Raw genomic sequence first — 25,748 nt, 5'->3', positions numbered from 1 at the left:
AATGAATCTTAAGTAACAGTGTCATATTTTTTCATAATAGCCAATACATTAAATTTTTGATTTGCAATAAGTATAGCAGTCTATAAACAGTTTATAAACATCTTTAAAACATCTTAAAGTTTATTGTAGTTATGCATTTTGTGGGCTAAGCAAAAACAATCCTATCAATCTCTTTTGTTAATTCCTGAATTGATAAATGACATACTGATTTCATTTTTTTCAATGCATTATCGCAATTAGTAGATATTTTTTACTAAAGTTTATTTTGTGAATTAATTAATAAAGAAAACGGCAATTGCACAAGCCAAACTGAAGAATAGAAAATAAGAAAATTCAGATTTTATAAACTTTTTATTTTTATAATAATTTTCAAAATTGTTACATTCACTAATTTTATAAAGCACAACTTATAATTAAAAAATTAGGAATTTTGAATATTTCTTTTTTTAGAGAGAGAGGGAGAGAGAGAGAGAGAATTTTTTAATATTTACGTTTTAGCTTTCGGTGGACACAACATCTTTATTTTATTTTTATGTGGTGCTGAGGATGGAATCCAGCGCTCCGCGCATGTCAGGCGAGCATACTACCGCTTGAGCCACATCCCCAGCCCCAATTTTGAATATTTATTAAATAGTTTTATGAAATAAGCAAAGTACAAGACCCTTTAACTTCATTCATTGCCCATATTGCAGTACATGTTATAGTGTGCAGTGATCAGACGTGGAATCTAGATTCAGATTTCCTGCCATGAAAACTTCTGGGTCGGTGTCCTCAGTGTCTTCAGCTTCTCAGTGTCCTCAGCTCTGAACCTCAGCGTCTCTCTCTTTAAAATGACTATAGTGGGACTTCAGTGGACGAGTATAAAGACTAGGTAAGAGACCTGGGTTGTGGTTCAGTGGAAGAACATGAGGCATCACATAAAAATAAATAAATAAAATAAAGATGTTGTGTCCATCTACAACTAAGAAAATATTAAAAAAAAACTAGATAAGAACAGGTAAAGAACTTAGAGGTGGGCTTGAAAAGTAGTGATAGCAACATTGGTTAGTGATAGCAACATTATTTACATTAAATTAAGATATATTTAAGAAGTAATGAGATTCAATAATTCCTTTATCTAATCTTGAAGACCCTCTACTAATGCAACTTTCTTCTTTGCAACAAAGTTTTGGAATTCCTGTTAGGCTTAAGTCAATTTCCCAATTTCTTGCTTGAACATTACATCATTTATGCATTTGCATATGCTAAATATACTGACTAAATAATCCCTCTGAAAAGCTAAAGTTTCATAGTCTTAACATACTTAACTGATTTCTTTTAATAATATTTCTATGATGAAGTAAGTCTATATAAACCTTTTTCTTCTCCTTTAGATACCTGTTCATATCGTGTAAATTCAGTTTCACATGTGATCTTGGGAGAACTGTAACTTTATAAAATACTGTATTCCTAGCATTTTAGTATTAGTTTAAGTGTAAGAATGGAAGGAGATATTTGCATCATTATTGTTTGATTTTTTTGTTTTGTTTTTGCAGTAATGGGGATTGAACCCAGGGTTTGGCATATGCTAAATAAATGCTCTACCACTAAACTACATCCCCAGCCCTTATTGTTTGATTTTTGGAGATCAGATTACTATATCAGATATCCAAAAGTCCAAGAGAGGTCATCAGAAAATGTAAGCATTCTAGGAGTTTAAAGTCAGGAAGATGAGGATGAGTTGGTACCAGTCTAGGCAGCTTCCAGAAGAAGGTGGGCATGTTGAAAACATAGTATGCAATTTGGTAGAAATGAACAGACAAAAAATTCTTAAGAATTGTAGAATTAGCTAAAATGAATATGGTGAGGAAAAGTAGTACTATGTTTAGGACAGTAAAGACTGTGGCTTTAATGGAATGGGTAGCCATGTTGGTTGGGTATTAGAGGAAGATAAAGATGAATATATAGATAAGGAGCTGTTAAAAGAATCTGATTATAAGCTACATAATTTGTTTCTAAAATGGTAAATGGTGGGGAAACTTACCGATTCTTTGGTATGAAAGTGATCTTGTTTAAGGAGCATTTCAGGAAAAAATCAGAATATTAATGGCTGTGTAGCATGTTTAAATACATGAGATCTGGAGGACAATGTCCTAAGTGGGAACCTATTTCTGTTACTTGTTATCTGCATGACTTTAGATAATTCCTTATTCTCTTTATGCCTCAGTATCCTCATCACTTAAAAGAGTATCATAAAAGTAACTAACCCTTAAAGATATTTTTAGTGAGACTGTGGGTAAAATATTTATCATAGTATTTGTCACATAAGTTTAAAATAAATACTGTTATTATTTAGCAATTAATACAAGTGATGAATCACTATAATGAGATTACTGTTATGCAGGTCGAATTTTAGCATATCATTATAAATAAAATTTTGTATTGTTCATTGACCCCAAACTTACCCAACACTTATATTTTGGCCTCATAATCTTTGGAGCATCTATCTCCTCTTTTGTCATGGAAATAAGTGCGGGTAATGCAGGTAAGAATGTGGTACTCACTCCATGACCTGCTTATCTGCATTTCATACCATGTACCAAAGCCTGGCCTCAGCTCCAGGCTTATCACTTTCTCATCTATGGAACTGTAAAGAGGCAGGTCTAACAATCAAGGAGCTGCAAATACATTTCCACCAGAGGGTAGTGCATTAATCATCCCACTAACTGCTCAATTACAGAGTGTTTGTAATGAGATGCTCTACAACAAAAAGTAACGATTTTTTTTCTAGTTGTAGAGTAGCAATAGAAGAAATGGACTTAGGTAGATGATAAACCATAATACTACTATAAGATTGAGAGATACTTGATGCATTTCAAAGCACTTTCATATAGATGATATTCACAGAAGACTGCATAGCAGAAAATGGGTGTTATTACCTTTATATTTCAAGATAAGTAAAAGTCTCTGAAGTAATATAGAGAATGTATTTTTTCTTCACTTCCCCATTTCCAGGGTTCTGCCTTCAGGAAATCTGTGCCTTCATGTTGAATCAGAATGAACCTAAAAAAATCTCTTTCCTTTTGTTCTACACCCAGGAACATCCTGCTTGGGATACCTCTACTGAGGTATCATTGGATGGTATTCATTGTGGTTGTGTACATCCACACTGATGCATATCTACATCATAAGCAGTTTGAGTTCTGTTTTGATTACTAGTTAGCTCTGCTTCCTGAGTCACTATTTTATAGATAACTTCTATTAAAAGACAATGGAGCCATGCCATATACTTGGGGAAGTTTCTTTTTTTTTTTTTCAACTTCCTTTTTCTATGGTGAGTGATAGTGTGGTAATACACATCCAGTTATCTAAAAACATAGTTGTAGTGGATATGATAGTGTGTTGCCCTGAGTACCCTAAGTCGTTTTCTAAAAATATATATAAATAGAGTCACATTTTATCTTTTTGTTGTTGTTTTGTTTTGGATGCTAGAGATTCAATGCAGAGCCTCAAGCATGCTAAGCACACATTCTTGCACTGAGCTATATACCCAGGCCCAATAGAATCTTTTTTTTTTTTTTTTTTTTTTGGTTACAGTGATTGAACCCAGAGGGCACTTAACCACTTAGCAATGTCCCTAACCCTTTTTATTTTTACTTATTTATTTTTTAATTTGTTGGTTCTTTTTAGTTATACATGACAGCAGAATTCATTGTGGTATAATTGTACAAGCATTGAATATATCTTATTCTAGCTAGGACCTCATTCTTGGGGATGTACCTGATGATAGAATTTGCTGTAATGGTTTCATATGTATACATAAGAAAATTGTGTCAGATTTATCCCACTGTCTTTCCTTTTCCTATCCCTCTCCCTTCTCTTCACTCCATATTGTCTAAAATACTGAACTTCTATTCATTCCTCCCCTTATTGTGGGTTAGCTTCCACATATCAGAGAAAACATTAGGCTGGGTCCTCCTGACTCAACTCAGGAAAACATGAACATTCCAACTTCAGAGCTCCCCTTAGGGGCAGCTGAAGCCTCTATTGCACTGGTTTTGCAATTCAACTTCTGTCTCTTCTCAGTCCTGCTTCCCTCACTGCCTTCCAGGTATTGTTCCCTAGAACATTCCCTAACAAACTTCCTGCATGCAAATCCCCATGGCAGAGTCTATTTCTAATTAATCTGACCTATGATGACAGTTATTAAGTCTTAGGCCCGAGAACCCACTCTCTTAATTTCAGGAATTATAATTCATTATAGAATCTCCCTCTCCAAAATATGTATAAACAATTTTCACAGTAAAAAAAAAAAAAAAAAAAATATATATATATATATATATATATTTAAAGGAATCCTCAGAATTGCTTGCTCAGTTGTTCAAGTATCAGATTTGTTTGTTGTTGATTCCTGGAGCAAGACTTTACCTTTTCCTGTCTCAGAAATTCTACACAAAGACTATGTCAAGTTGGAACTGTGTCTGCATCAGTTTTTCTAATGTTTGGTGCCAGAGGAGTTGGGATTCTTCGCTCTAAAATCTGTGACTGTATTCTAGTGGAAGGGATGAAGGACATTGCCATTAATATTTAAGCAGGAGGATGATCTTTTGTTTTATATTCCTTTGGGAGAGGGTACATGATTCCTTAGGCATGGAGGAGTTCATCCCAGTCGAACACGTATGACAGGAAAATCTTATACTCTAAATGGTGGGAATTTTACCAGTTCCTATGTAAATCAGAAGATGGCATTGAATATTTGTGGACATATGTCATTTTGCTGCCTAGTAAATTCCAATTTTATGGTACTTAGTATAAGGCTTTGTCTTGAAATATCTCTCTCTCTCTCTCTCTCTCTCTCTCTCTCTCTTTCTCTTTAAACATCTTTGAAACATTTTGTCTGTGAAGGGCAGAGTTGGACTTTTCTGATATTACTGGCAATTAGAATTAGGTCAGCTATCACAAAGTTAAAAACTAATAGGGACTAGGACACAGTTATGTATCAAATACTATAAAACAGGGATTTACTTTGTCTCATGATGGCATTAGAATAAATTTTCTAAAGAAATATTAAAAATTTTATTGCATATTCATTGAGTTCAAAAACTTTGGCTTGGTATCAGTATCTATCAATGGAACCAGGTTTCAATTTAAAAAATCAGTAAATCTTTTGAAAAGTCTTAAATTATTCTTAACTATATTTTGTGTTAGGTGAAAAGGGTTCACAGATGTGAAATTGTAAGACAATCTATCTCAATCTCTATGTGCTTTTTTTTCAGTGTATTGATGAAGCTGGGGGCAATTTGTTGAGGAGGAAGCTGGCACGGCTTCTTTTAGCTTCATTTAGAAAGTTAGGTGGTTGTCTTTTATTTTTATAAATAGGATGATCTATATATTGAGTTCACTCAGTGAGAATTATTTTAAAGAACTTAATTAAGACAAATATATTGTCAAGGATTGAGGCCTAGCACTAAGAATAGGTTTTAAACAATTTTCACAGTAAAATATCTTCCCTGGTAGCCGTTTTAAGGCAGCAATCAAATATCCTCTAACCGTAATAATAGATCCCAATTAGGGAGAGCCATGGGGCCTTCAGAAGTGGGTTGGAAAATACACACAATATAAATCTATATTGTTAAAACACCTCTCCTTCATTTAATGAACAAATAATCCCTTGATGCTTCCTCATGAATCTTAGCTTTCAACATGTTAAATCTCTTAATTTTAACTGTTCTGTGTGGCAAAGTGTTCTCTGAATCTATCATTACTTTTCTGCTTCTCTGACTCTATCATTATTTTTCTGCCCAAATTCCTATATATTCAATTTGCCCCAAAGTATTTATTTGCTTCCTATTGCCTTTTTATAGGACTGTCAAAATTATGTCTTAACACAATTGACAACACATTTTAAACTTACACGGAGAAGTGATTTTTAATGATGGAAGTTCTTTTTGCCTTATACTCCGCTACCACCCACGAATAATTCAAACTTTCTCAACAGGCATTTATGATGGTTGCAGAAATCAACCACTGACAATAAGGATAAGAGTCTCTAAGCCTTCCTCAGCTTACATCGCTAGTGCTCAAAACTTTTTCCTTTCTATTTTTTATTTATTTTGATTCTCTGGATTAGAGAAAGCAGATGGTGATTTCCCGAAGAGCTAAGCATCTTCCCCTTGATCTTTATGTCCTCACACTTAATTTCCACAGTTTTCTAAATGAGAAGAGTGTTATCTACACCTTGATGTCTTTACAGATCTTCTTTCATCTGTTGTCCCCTGAATTCCTAATCTTTCTGCAAAAACAAAAACAAAAAAAAAACAATAAAAAAAACCTCAATCTCACTCCATGTTATAGATGAATTTGCCAATTGCTATCTCCTTTTCTCTTTAGTAGATTTTTTGCAGTTGTCCTCTGAACCTGGAGGTCAACATGTTCTTCAGCTTCTGGACTCAATATACCAAATATGAGGAGTCGTGGACTTCAGTTTTTACTTTTGTAATTTTGTTAATAGCTATTCCATTTTGATGATTTGAAGTTCATTGTACAATAAAGAGGGATAAACATGACTGCATATCAAACAATCATGTGATTTTTTAAACATCAAACCAGTTTTTGTAGGGTTCCCTGGTGTATTATTTATTCAACAGATATACTATGTAGATTCATATTCACAGACTATGATTTTCTTTTAGAAAGCTCCACCTTATTTCTGCATCACTAAGCACAAAACCGATACTTAACATTCTTGTTTTCCAAGTTATATGCAAAGTATACAAACACTACATACCAGCAGAGGATATTACTTAATAATCCTGAACAATGCTAAAATCACCAACTTGTACGTACATAGATATACTTTAAAGGTTTTTTAGTTGATTTAATAAAAGCAATTTTGGTTTTTAGTAGACCTTTATAATTTAATACAAATAAAATGTATTATAACTTGCTCTCCAGCTGGTACTGAGGTATATTATAAATGGACATATTAGGTACGAATAGTGTGGCTATGGATAAAGCACCAAAAGCAATGTTCAGATTTATGTATGTATATGCTTATCAAAGTAATAATAAAGTATTGTCCATATTGAGCTCTAGCTTTCCTACATTTCCTCTAAGAAATACCAGATGGAGGAGTCGATGGAAAAGATACAAAAATTAATATTGAAGTGATGAAGATTGACCTTTTTAAAATGAAAATCTTGCCAAACTTTCCATATTGACATGGCAACATTTTATGAATAAATCTAATATCTTATAGATTTAGCACAGTTCAAAAGTCACCATCTGTTTCAAAAAGTGAAGGCTCTCACTATTACATAGTTTTTTGGCTCTAAAACTACAGGCATGCAATCCATAATTTATAAAATATTAACGATCAGGAATGTGTGAAAAACATTTATATACTTTAGACCATTGGAAACAAAAATAACATTTTAAGTTACTCTCAAAATTGTAGTTGTTAATAGATTATGGGTATTTTTTACTTTTTGCATGAATTTAGGTGGTCCTCTGCTCAATTTCTATGTATATTTACAGGTCAATACCAGCTGGGCAACAAATGGTAATGCAGAGACTGTATGTGGAAAAATGTCAAAGTGCTGGAATCTGATGTGAAGCAGAATTATCTGAGAGGCCTTTGACAAATATGAGCGTTAGAAGAAACTATTGTGTTTCTTATATTTCTATAGATTATTTACTAATGAATATCTTCATTTGACATAATTAAATCAATCCTTGGAATCTTTATTGATTTCCATTCTTTTGAAGTTTGTAGCCAGTTGTACATTATAATAAATTGTTTAATCTGTTTCCTTCAACAATTTCAGGAAAGAGCTAATTAAAATGAATAAAAAGTAATCATTATTGATATATACATATGCACATAAATGAAGTTTTTATCTCTTTGGAATTAAAAGATGGATACAATTAGAATCAGGTCTTTACAAAACTCAACAGTATTTTTTAAGACTAAATATTTAAAAAGTTACCATGACAAAAATTTTTGCAAAGGTATTACTTGATGTACTTTGAGATTTTTGCAAGTGTTAACAAGGTTTTTTGCTGACCTACTATTAGAATCTTTTTCAGCTTCTATCCTGTTGGTCTTAAAGCATGGGTCCCTTTACTAATGAGGATGTGTGATTCTGGCAGTTACACAATTCTTGGCCATCATCTCACTTTGACTACCTAAGAACTGTTAACCAAAAGGAATGATGAGAAATTGGAGGATGCCTTCAACAAACCTGGTTAACTATACATCTCTTAGTAAATCATTGAGGAAAACTTGTAAGGTGTTGTTGGACAATAGGATCTAAGGAAGGTGGAATAGGTTGCATGGCTTCAAAAGTGCAGGTAACACAATAAGTCACATTGAGGAAAGGACATAAGGATTCTTTAAAGAAAAAAATTCTGCATAAAGAGTAAGCTTTTGTATAGAATAGCACTAAAGGTGCTAGAAAAATTTAAACTTCAGAAACTTTAAATATATATATATATATAAACATACACATAAGAAAATTTTTCTGAACTTCCCCAATAGAGAATAACCCTTGTGAAAACCAATAGCTCTCTCTATGTGATCCCTTCAAAATTCGATGAAATGAAAGACAAACTGTGCATGAGTATGAATTACAATGTATCTGTAAAACTGTGATCTCTGCTCCATTTCATTTAAGAAGAACTTCTATCTTGATACTGAATTGACCTCAATCACTACAAGTGACTTATTCAAGTTTGTTCTACTTCTGCCTTCTATCTTACAGATATAATGTGAATTTAACAGGAGGAAATACTGGCTAATAAAATACAAAAGTTGTGGCTAAAACCAAAATTTAAAAAAGCCATATTTTATGGGTTTACCTTAGAGTTTGTTCTACTAATTTTTGAAAACAAGTTCTTATCAATCATGCTGTATGATTTTATTTTCAGGAAACTTGTAAATATGGAAGAAACACAGTCAACATTCATATGACTAAAGAGGAGCCTTAATTCACCAGCTTTTCAGACAGAAATCGATCCTGAATTTGAATAGCAAGAGTCTTGTCAGTGAGAATCAAGATAACCAGAAAGGGCTATACAGAAAGACCTTTGTTAATTCTAAATTTTTCCCAGTTAATGATGGGGAAATAGAAATGTTTGAGGAGATATTATATTTAACCTGATTTAAACATTACACAATAGATTCATGTATCAAAATGCTGTATGTTGGGGCTGGAGATATGGCTCAAGTGGGGCACTGGGTTCGATCCTCAGCACCACATAAAAATAAAATAAAGATGTTGTGTCTGCTGAGAACTAAAAAATAAATATTGAAAAATTCTCTCTCTCTCTCTTAAAAAATACTGTATGTTATCCATTAATATGTATAATTGTTATGTTTTTAATGCCAGTAAAAATAAATTTAATTTTTAAAAAAGAAAAAAGAAATAGTGGCGTACATGAGACAGAGAAGATGACATAAACAGCGCAGATAGGGATAAAGCAAAAACATTTATAGATCAAGGGGCAGACACACAAAAAAACAGAAGCCCCAGGTTGTGTGTCTTCATTTCTTCCACTCCAGAAGGAATCTTCTCTCATCTGTATTTTAGCTTATTTTTCCAAACTTTTGAGACATTTCATGTTATCATTTTTCTTTATTTTTCTGTGTAATAAGACTTCACTGAACTGATAATCCTACTCAACAATTAAATATGTTCATTTCTCTTTCATCTTACATTTTTTCCTCCTAATTTCTCATCAACCCCCAATTGCTCCTATGTTAGGGTCTGTAAACAAGTCAAGATGGCACCTGGCATTTTGCCAGAGGGAGTGGTTTGTGAAGTAACGCCAGCGAGCCATTAAGTGTAGAGATTCCTTATTGGTTGACTGCTGTATTTAGTTTATGTTAATTAAGATAAGCTGTGTGGAATGTATATATACCCCTCCTGTGCTACAATAAACGGCTCCCACTCCTGCTGTATCAATGTACACAAGTTGCTCGTCACCCCCGGTTATTTGTTGTAGCCAGACTGCGGCACTCCTATATCATTTTTCGATCCTTCACAATAAAACGTGTTCAAAGAGTTACCTTAAATTATTGTCTTAATATTCTCTCATCTAGAGTTTCTCGATCCCTGGCAAAGAAGTCTTGGGGTCATAGAATTGGTGGAGGGTTCAGTGGATTTTTCATAAACTTTCCCATCGCCTTCTAACACACCACTTTTATTATTTGTCTACAACTTTTCTGGTTATTCTGTCAGACTCTTACAGTTTTATCTTTTTTTTTAGAGAGAGAGAGAGAGAGAGAGAGAGAGAGAGAGAGAGACTTTTAATATTTATTTTTTAGTTTTTGGCGAACACAACATCTTCGTTTGTATGTGGTGCTGAGGATCGAACCTGGGCCGCCCGCATGCCAGGCGAGTGTGGTACCGCTTGAGCCACATCCCCAGCCCACAGTTTTATCTTTCTCTACTGAGTCATTAAATGTTAGCTCTTAGACTGTGTCATGGGCAATTCTTTCTCCTAACTCTATACTCCTATCCATGGCCATGGTTCCAACAATCATTTGTACACTAGTGACTCACAGATTTATTTTTCTCTCCAGACCTCCCCTTTGAGCTCAACATCCATATGTTAAATTGAAAACTGCACTTTAATGTTTCGAAGGCACTTTCATCTCAGTGCACTCAAGCCTGAGCTCTTAATGTTTTCTATTAAACCTGCTCTCCTTGCATTGTTTACTATTTCATTGGAAGATAAGTTCTATCCAGTTGCACATCAGAAAACGAATATTCATTTTTTGACATAATTTTTACTACTGGTATTCAATCAGTTACATTTTTCTTTTTTTTGAGACAGATCTTGCTAAGCTGCCAAGGCCCTTGCTAACTTGCTGAGGCTGGCCTCAAACTTGTGATGCTCCTGCCTCAGTACCCCCAAGTCACTGGGATTACAGGTGTGTGTCACTGAGCCTGACTGACACTAGTGTATTTCATCCTAGTGACTATGATGTCTTGGATGTGTAAGTGGCCCCTGAAATCATTCCTTAACATACCTATAATGGCCCATAGAATTTTCCAACTGTTGACCTTTCCAATGTAGACTTCCAGTACTTAGCCATCCTCTTTGCTTGTTTGTTCTGTACACACTGTCTATGATATCTCTGAATATGCCATGGTTCTTCCTACCAGTCTTCTCACATACTCTTCCCTCTGCCTAGAACACATGCCTCTAGCTTTGTCTGTTTGTTTTTTTTTACTAAGTTTACCACTACACAGTTTTCAATGATCATGTAACTTGCTTTTGCATCATATTTCTCTCATTTCCAGCAAAACTAAAAAAATGTAACTATTCCCTCATTAGTGTCAGAGACTGTCAATCTCTCTCATTAAACTGGATACACACAAGAATAAGAAATTTATGTAATTTTGGATTACCATTAAATTCTAGAAGCTTAATATAGTGCTATGGATATAATAGGCACCATTTTGTTAAATGAATAAACAAAATTAAACAGGATTTAAAAAGAGAAGAAATGCAAAGAGAAATGAAAAAAAATAAGAACTATTGAAAGAATGCTTAGCAAATAATTTTAAATAATGATGTATAATATAAAATATATAATCTACAATGTAGTCTTAGTCTCATACCATCATACTACTGTAACCATGGACTCTTGGAGGATATTGCCTATAAGTAAAAGTACATTTTCATTTTTGCGTAGAGATAAATTCCAGAAAAAGACCACTTTTGTTCCTTTGTTAGCAGATCTCTCCTTTGTTTTTTTCTGCACAATGTTCCAAAGGGTAAAAGTAATTTATAAATAATAACTTAGTCACCTCAGATTAAAAAGGATTTAATTGGATAAAATTAATTCAAAGACATGTGAAGTTCTTTGTTTCCAGTTTTACTAGAAAAGTCCTCTCTTTTCATTTTTTTATTTTTACAGAATGCTTTCCATTTGACACTAACTAAGAAGCTGAATGATTTGAGGACTGCTCAATTAAGTCATTATTACCTAGAAACAAAGAAGGAAATCATTCTTCTAAAAAAAGTTTGACCCAAAGTGGAAATAATTTCATAAATAGAATGCACTATTTTTATATAAAATTATGACACTACAAAATGACTTTAGCAATAGATAGTCATCATTTAAATAGTTTTCATTTAAATAGCCTTTTAAATAGTTTTCTGTTATCCACCTTATCATTTGGTCTTCATTGTTATCAGTAAGCAACACTTATAAGATAGATAATTGAAATGAGTTAAGTCCATCACTCTGAAAGTTTGTTTTATTGGTACAGACTTGGTTACAAAGGAGTATAGCCAATTTACAAATAATAATTTTATTACTTTAGGGAAATTTCATTGCCTTCTTGTTATCACCAACTGAATTGTGTAGAACAGACACCCTTGTTTCTTTATCTATTTAGAAATTTACTGAATATCTTCTATCTGTCAAATGCCCTGCTATGAGCATTAAAAATGAGTAAGATGCTATCTGTGCCTGTAAGTTTACATTTTTAGATTGGTGTCAATTTTCTTGATGTTATTTTCAGATTGATGTAGTCCCTGAGAAAGTTTATTTGATTTATGTAGCCTGTCTAGGTTAGCCAAGATTCCTGCTCATCAGAGTAAAGTATCCAATTGTGCTCTTACACACAAGCACAGTCAAAAAATGATATTTTTCACCAATATGGATGAACTTTTGAGACCATTATCACTAGATTGCTATACTGATGAAGAATTTTAAGTTCTTGGCTGAAATATGTAAATTTTATTCAGTAATGTCCTTGAAATGTGACCATCATATATAGTCATTTCTCTTTTCTGATATTTCCTAATTCTGAAGCATGAGCTAATTTAAGGAAGGCTTTCTAAAAATTTATATACTCCATCAAGACATTTGCAGTTAATATCCACCCCCCCTTCTTCTTTTTTGTACTGTGCAGCTAGTGGCTCCTGTTCAATTTCCGGCAGCTGTACTTTTTACAAATACTTTATTGAACAATTAAAATAGATCTTAATTTCAACTAAACTACTTGATTCTTTATTCTAATATGTTTGCTTATAGCATGACATTTACAAATTGATTTGTTTTGTGTAAAATTTGATTACTACCAAATGCTATGAAATTATACCTTAGCTCAATTTTTAGTTTACTTTGCCAACTGAAAAGAGTAGCTTGTAAAAAAAAAAAAAAATCAGATGTGCTTTTTTTTTCTTTTCATATTTGGATAGCTATTACACATACAAATAGTATCTTTAAAATAATGTTATGCCCTAAAATTCAAAGAATTACTGTGGAATACTTACCGTATGGTGATAGGGATGAATTCATTGTTGTTAATGCTATAATTAGCAGAAAGAGTCAAGATATTTTGAGAGCCTCCACATCCATATTTAACTGTGGGTCTTCCTTCCACAAGAAATAAATGAAGGAACTGTTTTCCAAAATTACTTTCAATACCTTTAAGAACAAACAATACATTAAAAACTCAATGTAGATATGTATTTTGATTTTAACAAAATAATTCATTCAACAAACACAATCTTTGTTTTCAAGGAGTAATGACTTACGGAATATTAATAGCACTATTAGATAATTATTTATTGTATTAAATACTATATTAGACATACATATTATTTTTTACATTATTTTTGCTGAGGATAGTAAGATATTAACAGTATTAACTTGACATTAGTTTAACTATGTTTTCCTGGTAGCTAGATGTTCTTAGTTATTTGGAACCACAATTTCTTCAGATATTAAAATGGGATAAGAAAAACCATTAGACACTACTGTGATAATTACATATAAGGGTAAATAGAAAAGTGCCTGGAAAATATGGAATATTCAATAACAGATTTATAATAATAATGATTGAATATAAGGTCTAAGCTATATTTTCTATGGTTTTCCATTTCATATAATTATTTAATTTTGATTACAAAATAATGTACATCTCTTATAAAAATTGAAATGAAGAAAAAGGTGGAAAATCCCTTGATCCATCCCAATTTGAGATATTCTTTTCCATCACCTATCTATCCACAAATAAATATTTATATATTCCAACTTTATTTTTAAGTGGTGATTGTGCTTCATTCACAAGTTCATGAATAGTTTCATTTATACATATTTCTCTTTTCACTTAAGATAAATTTTAGACATCTGTCTTTATAAGTTCATAGATGTCTTTTCTATACTTTCTTAATTGAAACATAACTCATGCAGAAAATCACACAAATTGTTAGTACATAGCTCAGTGAGTTTTCACAAAGTGAACCTGCTCAATTAAATATCACCCCAATTTAAAAAAGGAGCATTGTCTGCATTGTCAGAAGTCCTGCCAATCACTACTCATTTTTCTTTCTTTCACCAACAATAACCTCTGTTCTGATATTGAATATCTATGGTTAGTTTTGTTGATCATTAGTGGAACCATACTGTATATATTTTTACTGTCTAATTTTGCTCAATCTTATGTTTGAGAGATAGTAACTATGCTACCCTTTATTTATTTTTCAGTGATTCAAAATATTCTAGTAAATTAATATTTACAATTCAGTTCCTTCTACTACTGATGGCCATTTCCCTCCTAGTTTTTGGTTACTCTGAATAATGCTGCTATGAAAATCCATATGTCTTTTATGTTAAAGGACACACATTTCTGCTCTGTATGTATCCAAGAATTCAATTGCTTTGTCAGAAACTACGAATGATGAACTTGAGTAACTATTTTAACTCCTTTCATTTTCTCAGTATGATTATATTTACCACCTTAAAAGCGTTCCAGATGATCCATATTCTTATTATTACTATTTGATACGATCACCAGTAGATTTTAACTGTTATGTTTATTATATCTTTGGGTTTTATTTTCCAGATTATTGGTGAAGTTTGACATATCTACTGCCCATTTGATACCCTCTTTTGTGAAATGAGAGTTTGTATTTATTTCTCATATTTCTATTTAGTTGTTTGCTTTTTCTTTATTGGACACAAGCTCTTTGTGAACTACATTTACTACAAATATCTTCATATATTCTCTAATTCTATAGATTTTTATGTTAATCCTCTTAAGGGCAAGTTTTGATAAATACAATTTCTTTAATTTTAGTGTGGGTCAATTTGTGAATTATTTCCTTTATGGTTATGAGTAGTGCTTTTTAAGTCATCTTTAAAATATCTTTGCCAGGGGGTAGGAAAGATGGTGAAATGAGATGGACATCATGACCCTAGGTACATGTACGACTGCACATATGGTGCGACTCTACATTGTGTACAACCAAAGAAATGTAAAGTGGTGCTGCAATTGTGTACAATGAATCAACACACATTCTGCTGTCATATAGACTCATTAAAATAAATAAATTTTAAAAAATCTTTGCTTACTCCAACTATAAATTTTTTCTCTATGTTATTTTCTGTAGATTTTACTTAAGATCTACACTCAGAACTGATTTTCTATGAATGTGAAGTATTCAGATGTGGTTGGCAGAGGAAGCCCCAAGACAGCCACATCCTAATTTCTGGAACGTGAGTGTTAATTTACAGTGAAAGAGAAATTTTTGTAGATCTGATTAAATTAAGGGACTTGAGATGGGAAGATCATACTGGATTATCTGTGAATAGGCCCTAATTGTAGTCGCTTGTGTCCTTACACAAGAGAAGCACAGAATGATTTGAAGGCAGTTGAGGAGAAGGCTGTCACTACAGAGGTAATGCAGGACAAATCACAGAGTCAGCAGCTAGGAAAGGCAGAGAATGGTTTTTCCTGGAGTCTCCAGAGGGAACAAGTCTTGCTGACAACTTGAGTTTAGTCCCAGGAAATGAATTTAGAACCACTGATCTCCAGAACTTAGAGTAAATTTTTTGTTTTAAGCCACTAAATCATTTGTAATTTACTGTGTCGCAATGAGATACAAAGGCATTTCATTATGACGGATGTGTAAAAACATAGTTTGATTAATTTCAATTCTGAATATTGCCCCTATCCTCCTGTCCTTCCTTATTTCATTCAAAATTATGGTCTCCAGTTCCATCTATTTTCCTGCAAATGACATAATTTCATTCCTTTTTATAGCTGACTAAAACTTCATGGTATGTACAGACCACATTTTATTTATCTGTTCATCTGTTGATGGATACCTAGGCTGATTTCATAACATGGGTGTAAACAGGGGTATGTATATATCTCTAAATTATGCTGAGTTTAATTCTTTTGGATAAATACAAAGCAGTGGTATATCTGGATCATAAGTTAGTTCTAGTTTCAGCTTTTTGAGGAAACTCCATGCTGATTTCTGTAATGACTACAATAATTTGCATTCCCACCAACAGTGTGAGAGTTCCTTTTCCCCATTATCCTCATTACCCCTTTATTTTTTATTTATTTATTTTTTTTGTATTCTTGATGATTGCCATTTTAACTGGAATGGGATGGAATTGGATGGAATTTTAGTGTAGTTTTGATTTGCATTTCCTTGATGGCTGAATATGTTGAATTAAAAAAAAAAGATTTATAAATTCAAGAAAGAGAGCATATTTCCCACGAGTGTTCTAGCAATAGAACTGGAGAGAACCAAGAATATAAATTCAGTAATAGAATCGCACAAAGCAAAACAGAATAATACAAACTGATTACATCAATATGGTAGAAGTCAGGAAAAATTGAATAAAATATCAGCATTAAAGATTTTATAATAATTAGGAATAACAAAAGTCATAATGAACATGCCTGAAAATCACTGTTTTGAGATTCCCCCAAAAGTCGTATTTTAGAGCCCACGTGACTGAGGCAGGTTTTTAATCAGACTTCTGGGGACTCCAGATGTACAAAGCCCCAAATTAGCCCAGTGCCCGGCAGAAGACAAAGCAACTCCACCTTTTCCTCAGAGATCCATTAGGAGTTTCGTTTTGCTTTCTACTCTAGCGTTTTTCATATTTTTTTCTCATGAATTCCTATTCAATTTCTTATGCTGCTTTTCTTCAAATTTGAGAAAGAAATTCTTTGATTAAGAATTTCCAGTGTTAATTTTGATTCTTCTTTTTACTGGGGCTGGGTGGGGGCAACCAAAGCACATTTAGAAACAGGAAACTACACCAGACTCTTGTGTTTTCTTTCCTTGGCTCCATAAAAGGTCTTATCATAGGATGACATCAGGTCGTTCTTCCCCGAAATGTTGACTTATTCTCCATTTGTACCCTTCTGAGAGTGGGAAGGGTGTCATGAACTGAGGGGCAGTCTATTATCCTGCTCCATTCCACCACTTTTACTCACAAGATTTTTATAACATAATATTTTTTTTTATAAATTGCTTTACATTGCCATTTCAGCCTCCTATTTTTGAGATAAGACTTAAAAATATGCTACAGAGTAGGGTAGAACAGAGCTGAACATTTAGGTCAAGCTGTTGTGCCATATGCACAAGGTTTGTTTTTCAAAACTTTCAAAATTGAATTTTAAAGACTAATTGTACACATTCAGCAATATGTATGTAGTATCATGCAGGAATGAGTTATTTTTAAAAGATGCTCAGCCATTAAAATCAATGATAGGGATCAATAGTTTTATCCAAGTATATCAAATTCCATTATAAACCATATTTGCCTTGACAGTAGAAAATAAGGCTGTTTTTATAAAGGTAATGGGAATGAAAATGGAAATAAGCAAGGTTAGTTCTCTCAATAGTCTTGCTATATATTAACAGTTTTTGACTCATTGTATTGACTTATTCTATTAATAAGCAATTTCTTACTTTACATAATAGTACTTTTAAAGGTGTTCAGAGTGTTTTTCAGATAACATGTGATGCTAAATGGGAAAGTGGAGGACTTGAGGGTACTGATATATTTACATGATTCAACATCAAATTAATCACTTCAGGGAATATAGGCCATATCATTTGATTGATCAGATTTTTCACCCTCAAGTCAATTGACTTTGTATTATGTAAGCCTAGAATCTGTAATTAGAGAAATGCTATACATAAATATTCAAGAGAAACTCTGTTTTTCACAAATAGTATTGAAGACATAATTTCAAACATAATTATAATGAAAATTACTTATTGCATCAAGAGCCATTCTAGGCCAATTCTATCTTGGTTTGTAAGTACTCTCTAAGATATTCATGCAATGTTGTAATCACCTAAAAATACATTTCTCAGAAATGCAGATAGAAACAAAAGACAGAGAGGTTCACAGGAAATATGTGAGATTGCTGCTGGCCTAACAGGAAATACTGTTTTACAGTAAACTTGTCAGAATAAATAGGAGTACATTTTAAAATAACAAAGAGTACAGTGTAGTAATGTATGAACTACTAACACTACTATTATCATTATCAATTATTATATCTGTCCATAGTATACCTAGCAGTATGTGCTATACTTTAAATGACTGGCAGTACAGAAGGCTTTTTACATCAGCATCACCACAAATGTGAATAATGTATTGCACCATGATGTTATGATGGCTACAATGTCACTATTTTTCAGTTCTAGTATAATCTTGTGGGATCTGAGTTATAGATGCAGTTTGACGTTGACTGAAACATTGTTATGCACTATAGGACTGCATCTGGCAAATCTTAAAAGCAGGTCTCTTTCTCCATGATGTTCCCATTTGTGCTACCTTTGGATGGGACTTGAAAGCTCTAGAACAGCTCATTATGAAGCCCCTTAAAGAAAGCCATTCCGCTGTTTCACTAAAAGATACTTGATAATCCATTAGAGTAAAAGTGTGAACCTATCCTTTTATGGAAATAGTTCTTCACACTCTTAGATTCTGTAGTATTTTTTAAATAAATAATTTATGTATGATTTTTTTCTGAATTTTATTCATATAGTATTTTGAAACATTATAAAATCAATAATTCTCAAATTTTACATTTCTTAATAAAACTACCATGTCTGTAATTTAATCACAAAAATGCTGTATAGAACAAGAAATAGTAATTATTTCTCTCAAAACAATAAACTCCAGTTGCTAGTTGCATAGCCTTTTAGAAAGATGATCCTAATAAGTTTGAGTCTAAAATTTATATATAAATAGATTTGAATTAAAATAAATTTAAGTTTGAATTAAAATAAAATTTAGTATCATTCCTAAAGAATTCATAATGATGAGTGCAAATAATAGATTCGTTCTTTCTTGGCTCACCCTAAAGTTTAGGGTTTGTATGCAGCAGTGGGAATCCCAGTAGCAACTATAGCCACAGCTCATGGTTTGAAGGCATCTTCGAGTCACAATGGTGATCCAGGCAATAACTGGTGTCACAGTGAGCTGATCAGTAGGGTAAATATGGCAGGCAGAGAAGATCTGGGGAAACTGAAGGATCATGGCAGCAGGCTGACATGTTTAATTAGCTTTTGGACACATGTTTATTACATGTGATTGGAGACTAACTTCTGGACCATTGTCTTAAACTTATTAAAAGCCTATTTTATTTTTTTCTAGCCTGTTAATTGCATTTAACCAGTAAAATAATCAGTAATACAAGGCTCTTAAAGGAAATGAATTCTCTTTATTTGGATGAAATGTTAAAAATGAAAACTCAAAATTGAAACTGTCTATCACATCTAATTACAGGATGTTTTTAATAGTCTATTGCTTCCAAGAGTGACTATGGCTGTCCATTAGATATAATTATGGGTACCTCTCAGTCAAAAGTTTTTTTATCCTAGGCCCCTAATTCCTTATGCTTTTTCCTTAGCAAAGTTTTTAGGAGTTGAGGTGAAGCATTATCTGAACAAGCAAGGTATCTAGCACATACTTCATGTTTGCTGTGTACCAGGTACTTTTTAAAGCAGGTTAAGTAGTTAATTCTTTCAATCATTACAATGGCTTTTTATGTCTTAGGTATGTATTATCATTATTCCTCTTTGAAGACATGGAGACACAGGGAACTTGATCAAAGAGCTGGGTAGTCCAATTCTTCTTTCTTTTTTTTTACTATTAAATTTTTTTATTTATTTTTAATTTATTTTTATTTTTTTCCTTTTTTTATTGGTTGTTCAAAACATTACAAAGCTCTTGACATATCATATTTCATACATTAGATTCAAGTGGGTTATGAACTCCCATTTTTACCCCAAATACAGATTGCAGAATCACATCGGTTACACCTCCACGTTTTTACATAATGCCATATTAGTAACTGTTGTATTCTGCTACTTTTCCTATCCTCTACTATTCCCCTCCCCTCCCCTCCCATCTTCTCTCTCTACCCCATCTACTGTAATTCATTTCTGTCCTTGATTTTTTTCCATTCCCCTCACAACCTCTTATATGTAATTTTGTATAACAATGAGGGTCTCCTTCCATTTCCATGCAATTTCCCTTTTCTTTCCCTTTCCCTCCCACCTCATGTCTCTGTTTAATGTTAATCTTTTCCTCCTGCTCTTCCTCCCTGCTCTGTTCTTGGTTGCTCTCATTATATCAAATTAGACATTTGGCATTTGTTTTTTAGGGATTGGCTAGCTTCACTTAGCATAATCTGCTCTAATGCCATCCATTTCTCTGCAAATTCCATGATTTTGTCACTTTTTAGTGCAGAGTAATACTCCATTGTGTATAAATGCCACATTTTTTTTAATCCATTCATCCATTGAAGGGCATCTGGGTTGGTTCCACAGTCTAGCTATTGTGAATTGTGCTGCTATGAACATCGATGTGGCAGTATCCCTGTAGTACGCTCTTTTGAGGTCTTCAGGGAATAGACCGAGAAGGGCAATAGCTGGGTCAAATGGTGGTTCCATTCCCAGCTTTCCCAGGAATCTCCATATTGCTTTCCAAATTGGCCACACCAATTTGCAGTCCCACCAGCAATTTATAAGAGTTGGGTAGTCCAATTCTTGAGTAATTTTCTTAATTGCTAGATTATACTATTCTCTTAATAGGCATAGCAGGATTTCAGTCCTCCACTGGGATCATCTGTTCTTTGTTATTGCTGTTGCTTATTTATTTGTTTTTGTCCCTCACCTCCTTCCACCAGAATCAAGCTGGTTTGTTCACTTCCCTGGTGGTTATATCAGAGGCAGAGCTGTATCTTGCATTGGCATTTATTTGATTCATTTCAATCAGGAGTAGAATTAAATTATTCTATTTCCAGAGAAGTTTGATGAATCATATCCTTTTAGGTCCAGGGTTGAAAAACTATGACCTATGGAACAAACTCTGCCACTGTCTGGTTTTGTAAATAAATTTTAATGGTAATCCAATTACACTTAATCATTTATATATTATCTATGATGGCTTTCATGCTACAGTGGCAAAAGTTCAACACTTGGGATAGGGAGGACTATCCCAACTGCAAAAATACTTACTTTTTGTTACAAAAAAAATATTACCAAACCTATTTCTGTTCCTGATTGTTTGAGTAGATATAGGAAAAAATATATATTTGATTCAAGTTGACTTTTGACTAAACCAGTGAATTCTGTATTGCTTATTTATATTGGTCGGAGTAAGAATGTATTACAATGTCCAATGGAACAATTTCCCAAAGATTCAATACATACTTAGTTTTCACATCCATCAAGGTTGAATAAATCACAAATGGAACTTAAAGTACTACTCCAGTCAAGCCCTTTACTCTATGCAAGGTATTGGTTGAGGTGCTGAGCTGATCGGGTGGAAGAGAGAGCTCTTCCATAGTTCCAGATGAGAAAGTGTCCCCTATTTAGTGAAGAGATGTTAAACACAGACTCTGAGAGTGATGAATCTTTCTACTTTGCCTCAGTTCTTAATTTATACTTCAGTTATAAGACCTATCATCATTGACTTTCCTTGTAATTATGTGTATAGTATCTCTCCACTAAATGTTGACAACCTAGAGATGCAGACCATCTCTTATTCAACTTTGTATCTCTCACAGAATGTTATGCACTTCCAGGCACTAAAAATTTGTTGAACTTGACGTTTCTGTCATAAAAAGAGATGAAAAAATGAAAGGCAGTTTCTAAGCACCTATGAACAATGATGCATGAATTCATCTATCTATGCTTTCAAACCCACTCCCGCCTATGTGCATCGGATGTTAGCTCTATTGGGAGCTATTAAGAAGGGAGGGACAAAGTCAGTCAAAGAATTATGAGGTACACACTGTAAAATCGATTAAAACAGTAGAACAATCTTTTTCTTTTCTATAAGAAAAGAAGATGTTTTGCACTACAATGTCAGAAAGTGCTGTGGGATTTCATTAGCCTTGCCATAACATCATTACAAAGCATAATAAGTATCTAACGAAGATACTGTGCATTCTTCTGCTAATCACTTTATCGTGAAAGGCAGGTGTTATGACTTTTTGTTTTCTCCAGCAGTATCAGAAATCACTTTTCAAAATCTCCCCTTAAAAAGGAGGCCATTCAAATCTCACTTGTGTGTCAATTCCTCCCTGGAATAAATATCAAAGACAGGTCCTTCTTTTGCCTTCAACTTTAAGTATACATAGTAGGTAATAAAGAGATGAATTCTAAATCCTGCCCTCCCACGGGAGTTACTCATGTAATTTGCCTCCTGGGACTTGGTCAGATGTCTGCTCCCGATTCTGAAAGATCACATACTTCCACAGGGCATGCTTATGTCTTTTCAAAGAAGCAGCATAGAATGGATCCAACTGCTTAGTAACATATCCCATGACGAAACCTCCTGATTGATACTGCTTGCCGAATAGAGCTCATTTTCTGAAAGTGCACCTAAAAAATTTTGTGTGGTCTCATCCCTTCTCCCATGACCTATTAGTAGCTCCTTTGACTGGGTTCCAGAATTCTGAATTGGTTCAGTGGCAGAATGAAAAAGCCTTCTTTTCATCTTGACTGCTGCTCTCAGAGCTGTCGCTCTCCCACAGAGGGTTCTTTTTCAAACCATCTTTCTGAGGATTTTTACTATAACTCCATAAGGATTCAAGTTTTATCTTCCTTTTGTTCCTTTTCAACATCAATTAGTTGGTGAGACAAACTGAAACAAGATAAATGTTCAGTTTTGAACTAGGAATACAATTCAAAGTTGACATTGGCTTATCAGGCTGGTAATTCTCCTTTTTCCTTAAATATTTGATGACATAAAATACAAATGTTCAATAAATGCTTGTGACATGAAATTGGGTTGAACTGAAATCCTGGGGGTGGGGGTGGGAGAAGGTAAAACAAACAGAAAAAAAAATGAAAAAACAAAACAACCAAAACAAAAATCAAACCCCCAAATCTAAAGTGAAACATCTGTTTTAATTTCCTCACTACTTTTAATTGTTCCTGCACATAATATACTGATTTTAAAAGAAAGAAAATTGGCCCTTATGTCAAATGATGAGACACCTTTTAAACTACGGGTATCTAAATGAGTCACAAAAATCTCTGTGTTCATATGTTGTTTTATGAAGCTAACAAATTCCAAGAGAAGAGAAAGCGGCAGCTCTAGGAAATGTTCTGCTAGGACATTCCCCACAGTGCAGGATTAAATTGCCCCCTCACCAATGAAGAAAAAGTGTGCATTACAGACAAAAATATTTTCTCCATTCACAGGCTAGGAAACTCCTTTGAGTAAATAGCTTTGTTGTATTCACTGCTGTAATTACAACAATTATTTTAGACATGTACAGAAATTGATGATTATTACAGTGACACAGTTATTACGGATAATTTCTAGTTAGATTGTTTTTCTGTCAATGGATAAGAGGCAAAAATAATACTCTAGTAGTAATATTGGCTTGAGCTTCATTGGATTTAAATTAAGGTACCAACTTGAACAGAGGGCAAATATGCTTAGCATGTGTTTCTGTGGCCTTCTGACAGAGACCATTGAGTGGGCAGCATGGACATGAGCTGGGATCATGGAGGGGCCCAGAGCAGAATTCCCAGAGGCTGGGTGCTGCTTCAACTATGACCTATTTTTACTTGGTAAAAAAAAAAACATATTTATCCCAAGGAAACACCTTCCAATTCTATCTAACTTATAAAACTGAAAGGCAGGAAATCACTTTGCTTATGGCTTTAAATTATTGTGTTTTTTGTCTTTTGTTCCTTGTTTTGTTTTGCTGCTCCTGCAATGGACTATTACCTCTGAATTTCATGGTCATCTACCAGCATTTAGATTTCATACAGAAAAACAATTTTTCCTAGTTTCTTTTCTTCTTCTTTCTCTCTTTTCACATAAATAAATCAGACATTCTAAAGCCATCATTTAAGTGCAGGCGCTTCTCTTTCTGGGGAATGAATAATGCTGGCTTAGTTATGACAAGTCAGTTTCTTTCTAAAATATAATATAAATTCTCAGTTTTAATTCAATGTTCAAAACTTACAAATGTGCCCATTTTTTTCTGAAAGCCTTCTTTTAGGCATTTTATTCATAGTTCAATAATTAAAAAGGCCTAAATTTTCTTAAGAAAGCAGAATGATGAATCAACTTTGCAAAAGAGTTCAAAGTAGAGGAGCAAATTATGTGGGAAAGAATAATTGTCCTGCAGTGGATGACCTACTAAAGTATGGGAGAAATTACACCTTCTCTATGGGAAATTGTTAAAACTACCCTGCATTTATTTCAAAAGAGATAAAACAATCATCATATTTTGAATACTACAGGTTAATAAGGCTTATGATGTTCACTCAGAGAAGAAAGACACTCATAACTTCTTGTTTTAGCAATCATTGTGAGCATCTTGCATAACAATACATAGAACCCTGGATACAAATCTATATCAATAAATAAATACTGTTAATACTATTATTTATTTTCAAGTCATCTTAAACCAAGATAATAGATGTTGCTAAAAGGGTAATACGAATTTTCCCAATTGTCAAATGATTCTGCCTATTTCCAAGTTACTAAGTATTGAATGCAATTGATATTTAGTGATTTATACCATAAAAATATGCTGTGAAACATTTGCAGCATTCATGTTTTACTGCTCTAGCCATATGCCATCAAATTCATATGCTTGCTCTATTCTTTCTTGTCAGTTCAGAACCTGTTTTTAAGTCATGTTCCATTGAATGACTCATAAATTAAAGACATTTGTGAAAAACAGCAAAGAACTAAGATTTCTTTTTGATAATGTTTCATGCATTAAGTTGGAATAGTTTTTCTATAATATTTAAGTAAATGATTTAATAGGTTAACATCTGAGAAAGAAGCAAGAAACATAGGGAGGTCAAACATTTAATACTTACTGTACAGAATAGTTCCATTTAAAGTATTTGTTTTTATAGTCAAGTAGATGGTGACAATTCTGCTGTGTTCTTTCTCTGGGATAAACTTTGACTCATCCAGGGTTGTAAAAAAAGGCAGTTCTAAATAGGAATTCCCATTGAAATATGGAAAAAATAAACTTGCATCTGAAAATAAGGAGAGCACAATAACCAAATACTGTTAATATTATTATTTATTTTCAAGTCATCTTAAACCAAGATAATAGATGTTTTGATAATATTCTATTGCTACTTATTTACATAAGAACCTAGTAATTATAGTCAGCATTCATTCAAAAAGGTAGCACTGATTTATTTATTTATTTATTTTTAAAGGAGTGTTCTTTTTTTAAAAAATACATGTATTCACTCATTTAATTTTTTATGTGGTGCTGAGGATGGAACCCAGGGTCTCTTGCATACAAGACAAGCGCTCTACCACTGAGCCACAACCCCAGCACTGATATTTAAATATTAAGTGCAACTTGGAAGAAATTTAGCTATAGATATATTATAGTTCTATAGTTATTATCTCAAATAATTAACTACCAGTCAAGAGGAAGATTCAGTGTAAGAATTTGATATTTCTGAGTGAG

At 33.2% G+C, this 25,748-nt stretch overlaps 1 protein-coding gene across 1 annotated transcript in view; it reads right to left on the bottom strand.

The window, feature by feature from the left end:
- Positions 1-25,748, bottom strand: part of Eys (EGF-like photoreceptor maintenance factor) — a 1,514,165-nt gene that overhangs the window by 271,022 nt on the left and 1,217,395 nt on the right. Inside the window, 2 exon segments of the mRNA XM_077109730.1 lie at positions 13,276-13,429; positions 25,135-25,299. Of these exon segments, the coding sequence (XP_076965845.1) occupies positions 13,276-13,429; positions 25,135-25,299 (319 nt within the window).

This window comes from Callospermophilus lateralis, chromosome 6, assembly GCF_048772815.1.
Source record: "Callospermophilus lateralis isolate mCalLat2 chromosome 6, mCalLat2.hap1, whole genome shotgun sequence".
Classification (NCBI taxonomy): domain Eukaryota; kingdom Metazoa; phylum Chordata; class Mammalia; order Rodentia; family Sciuridae; genus Callospermophilus; species Callospermophilus lateralis.
The sequence above is the reverse complement of the archived record's forward strand: the minus strand, read 5'-3'. Positions and strand labels throughout refer to the sequence as shown.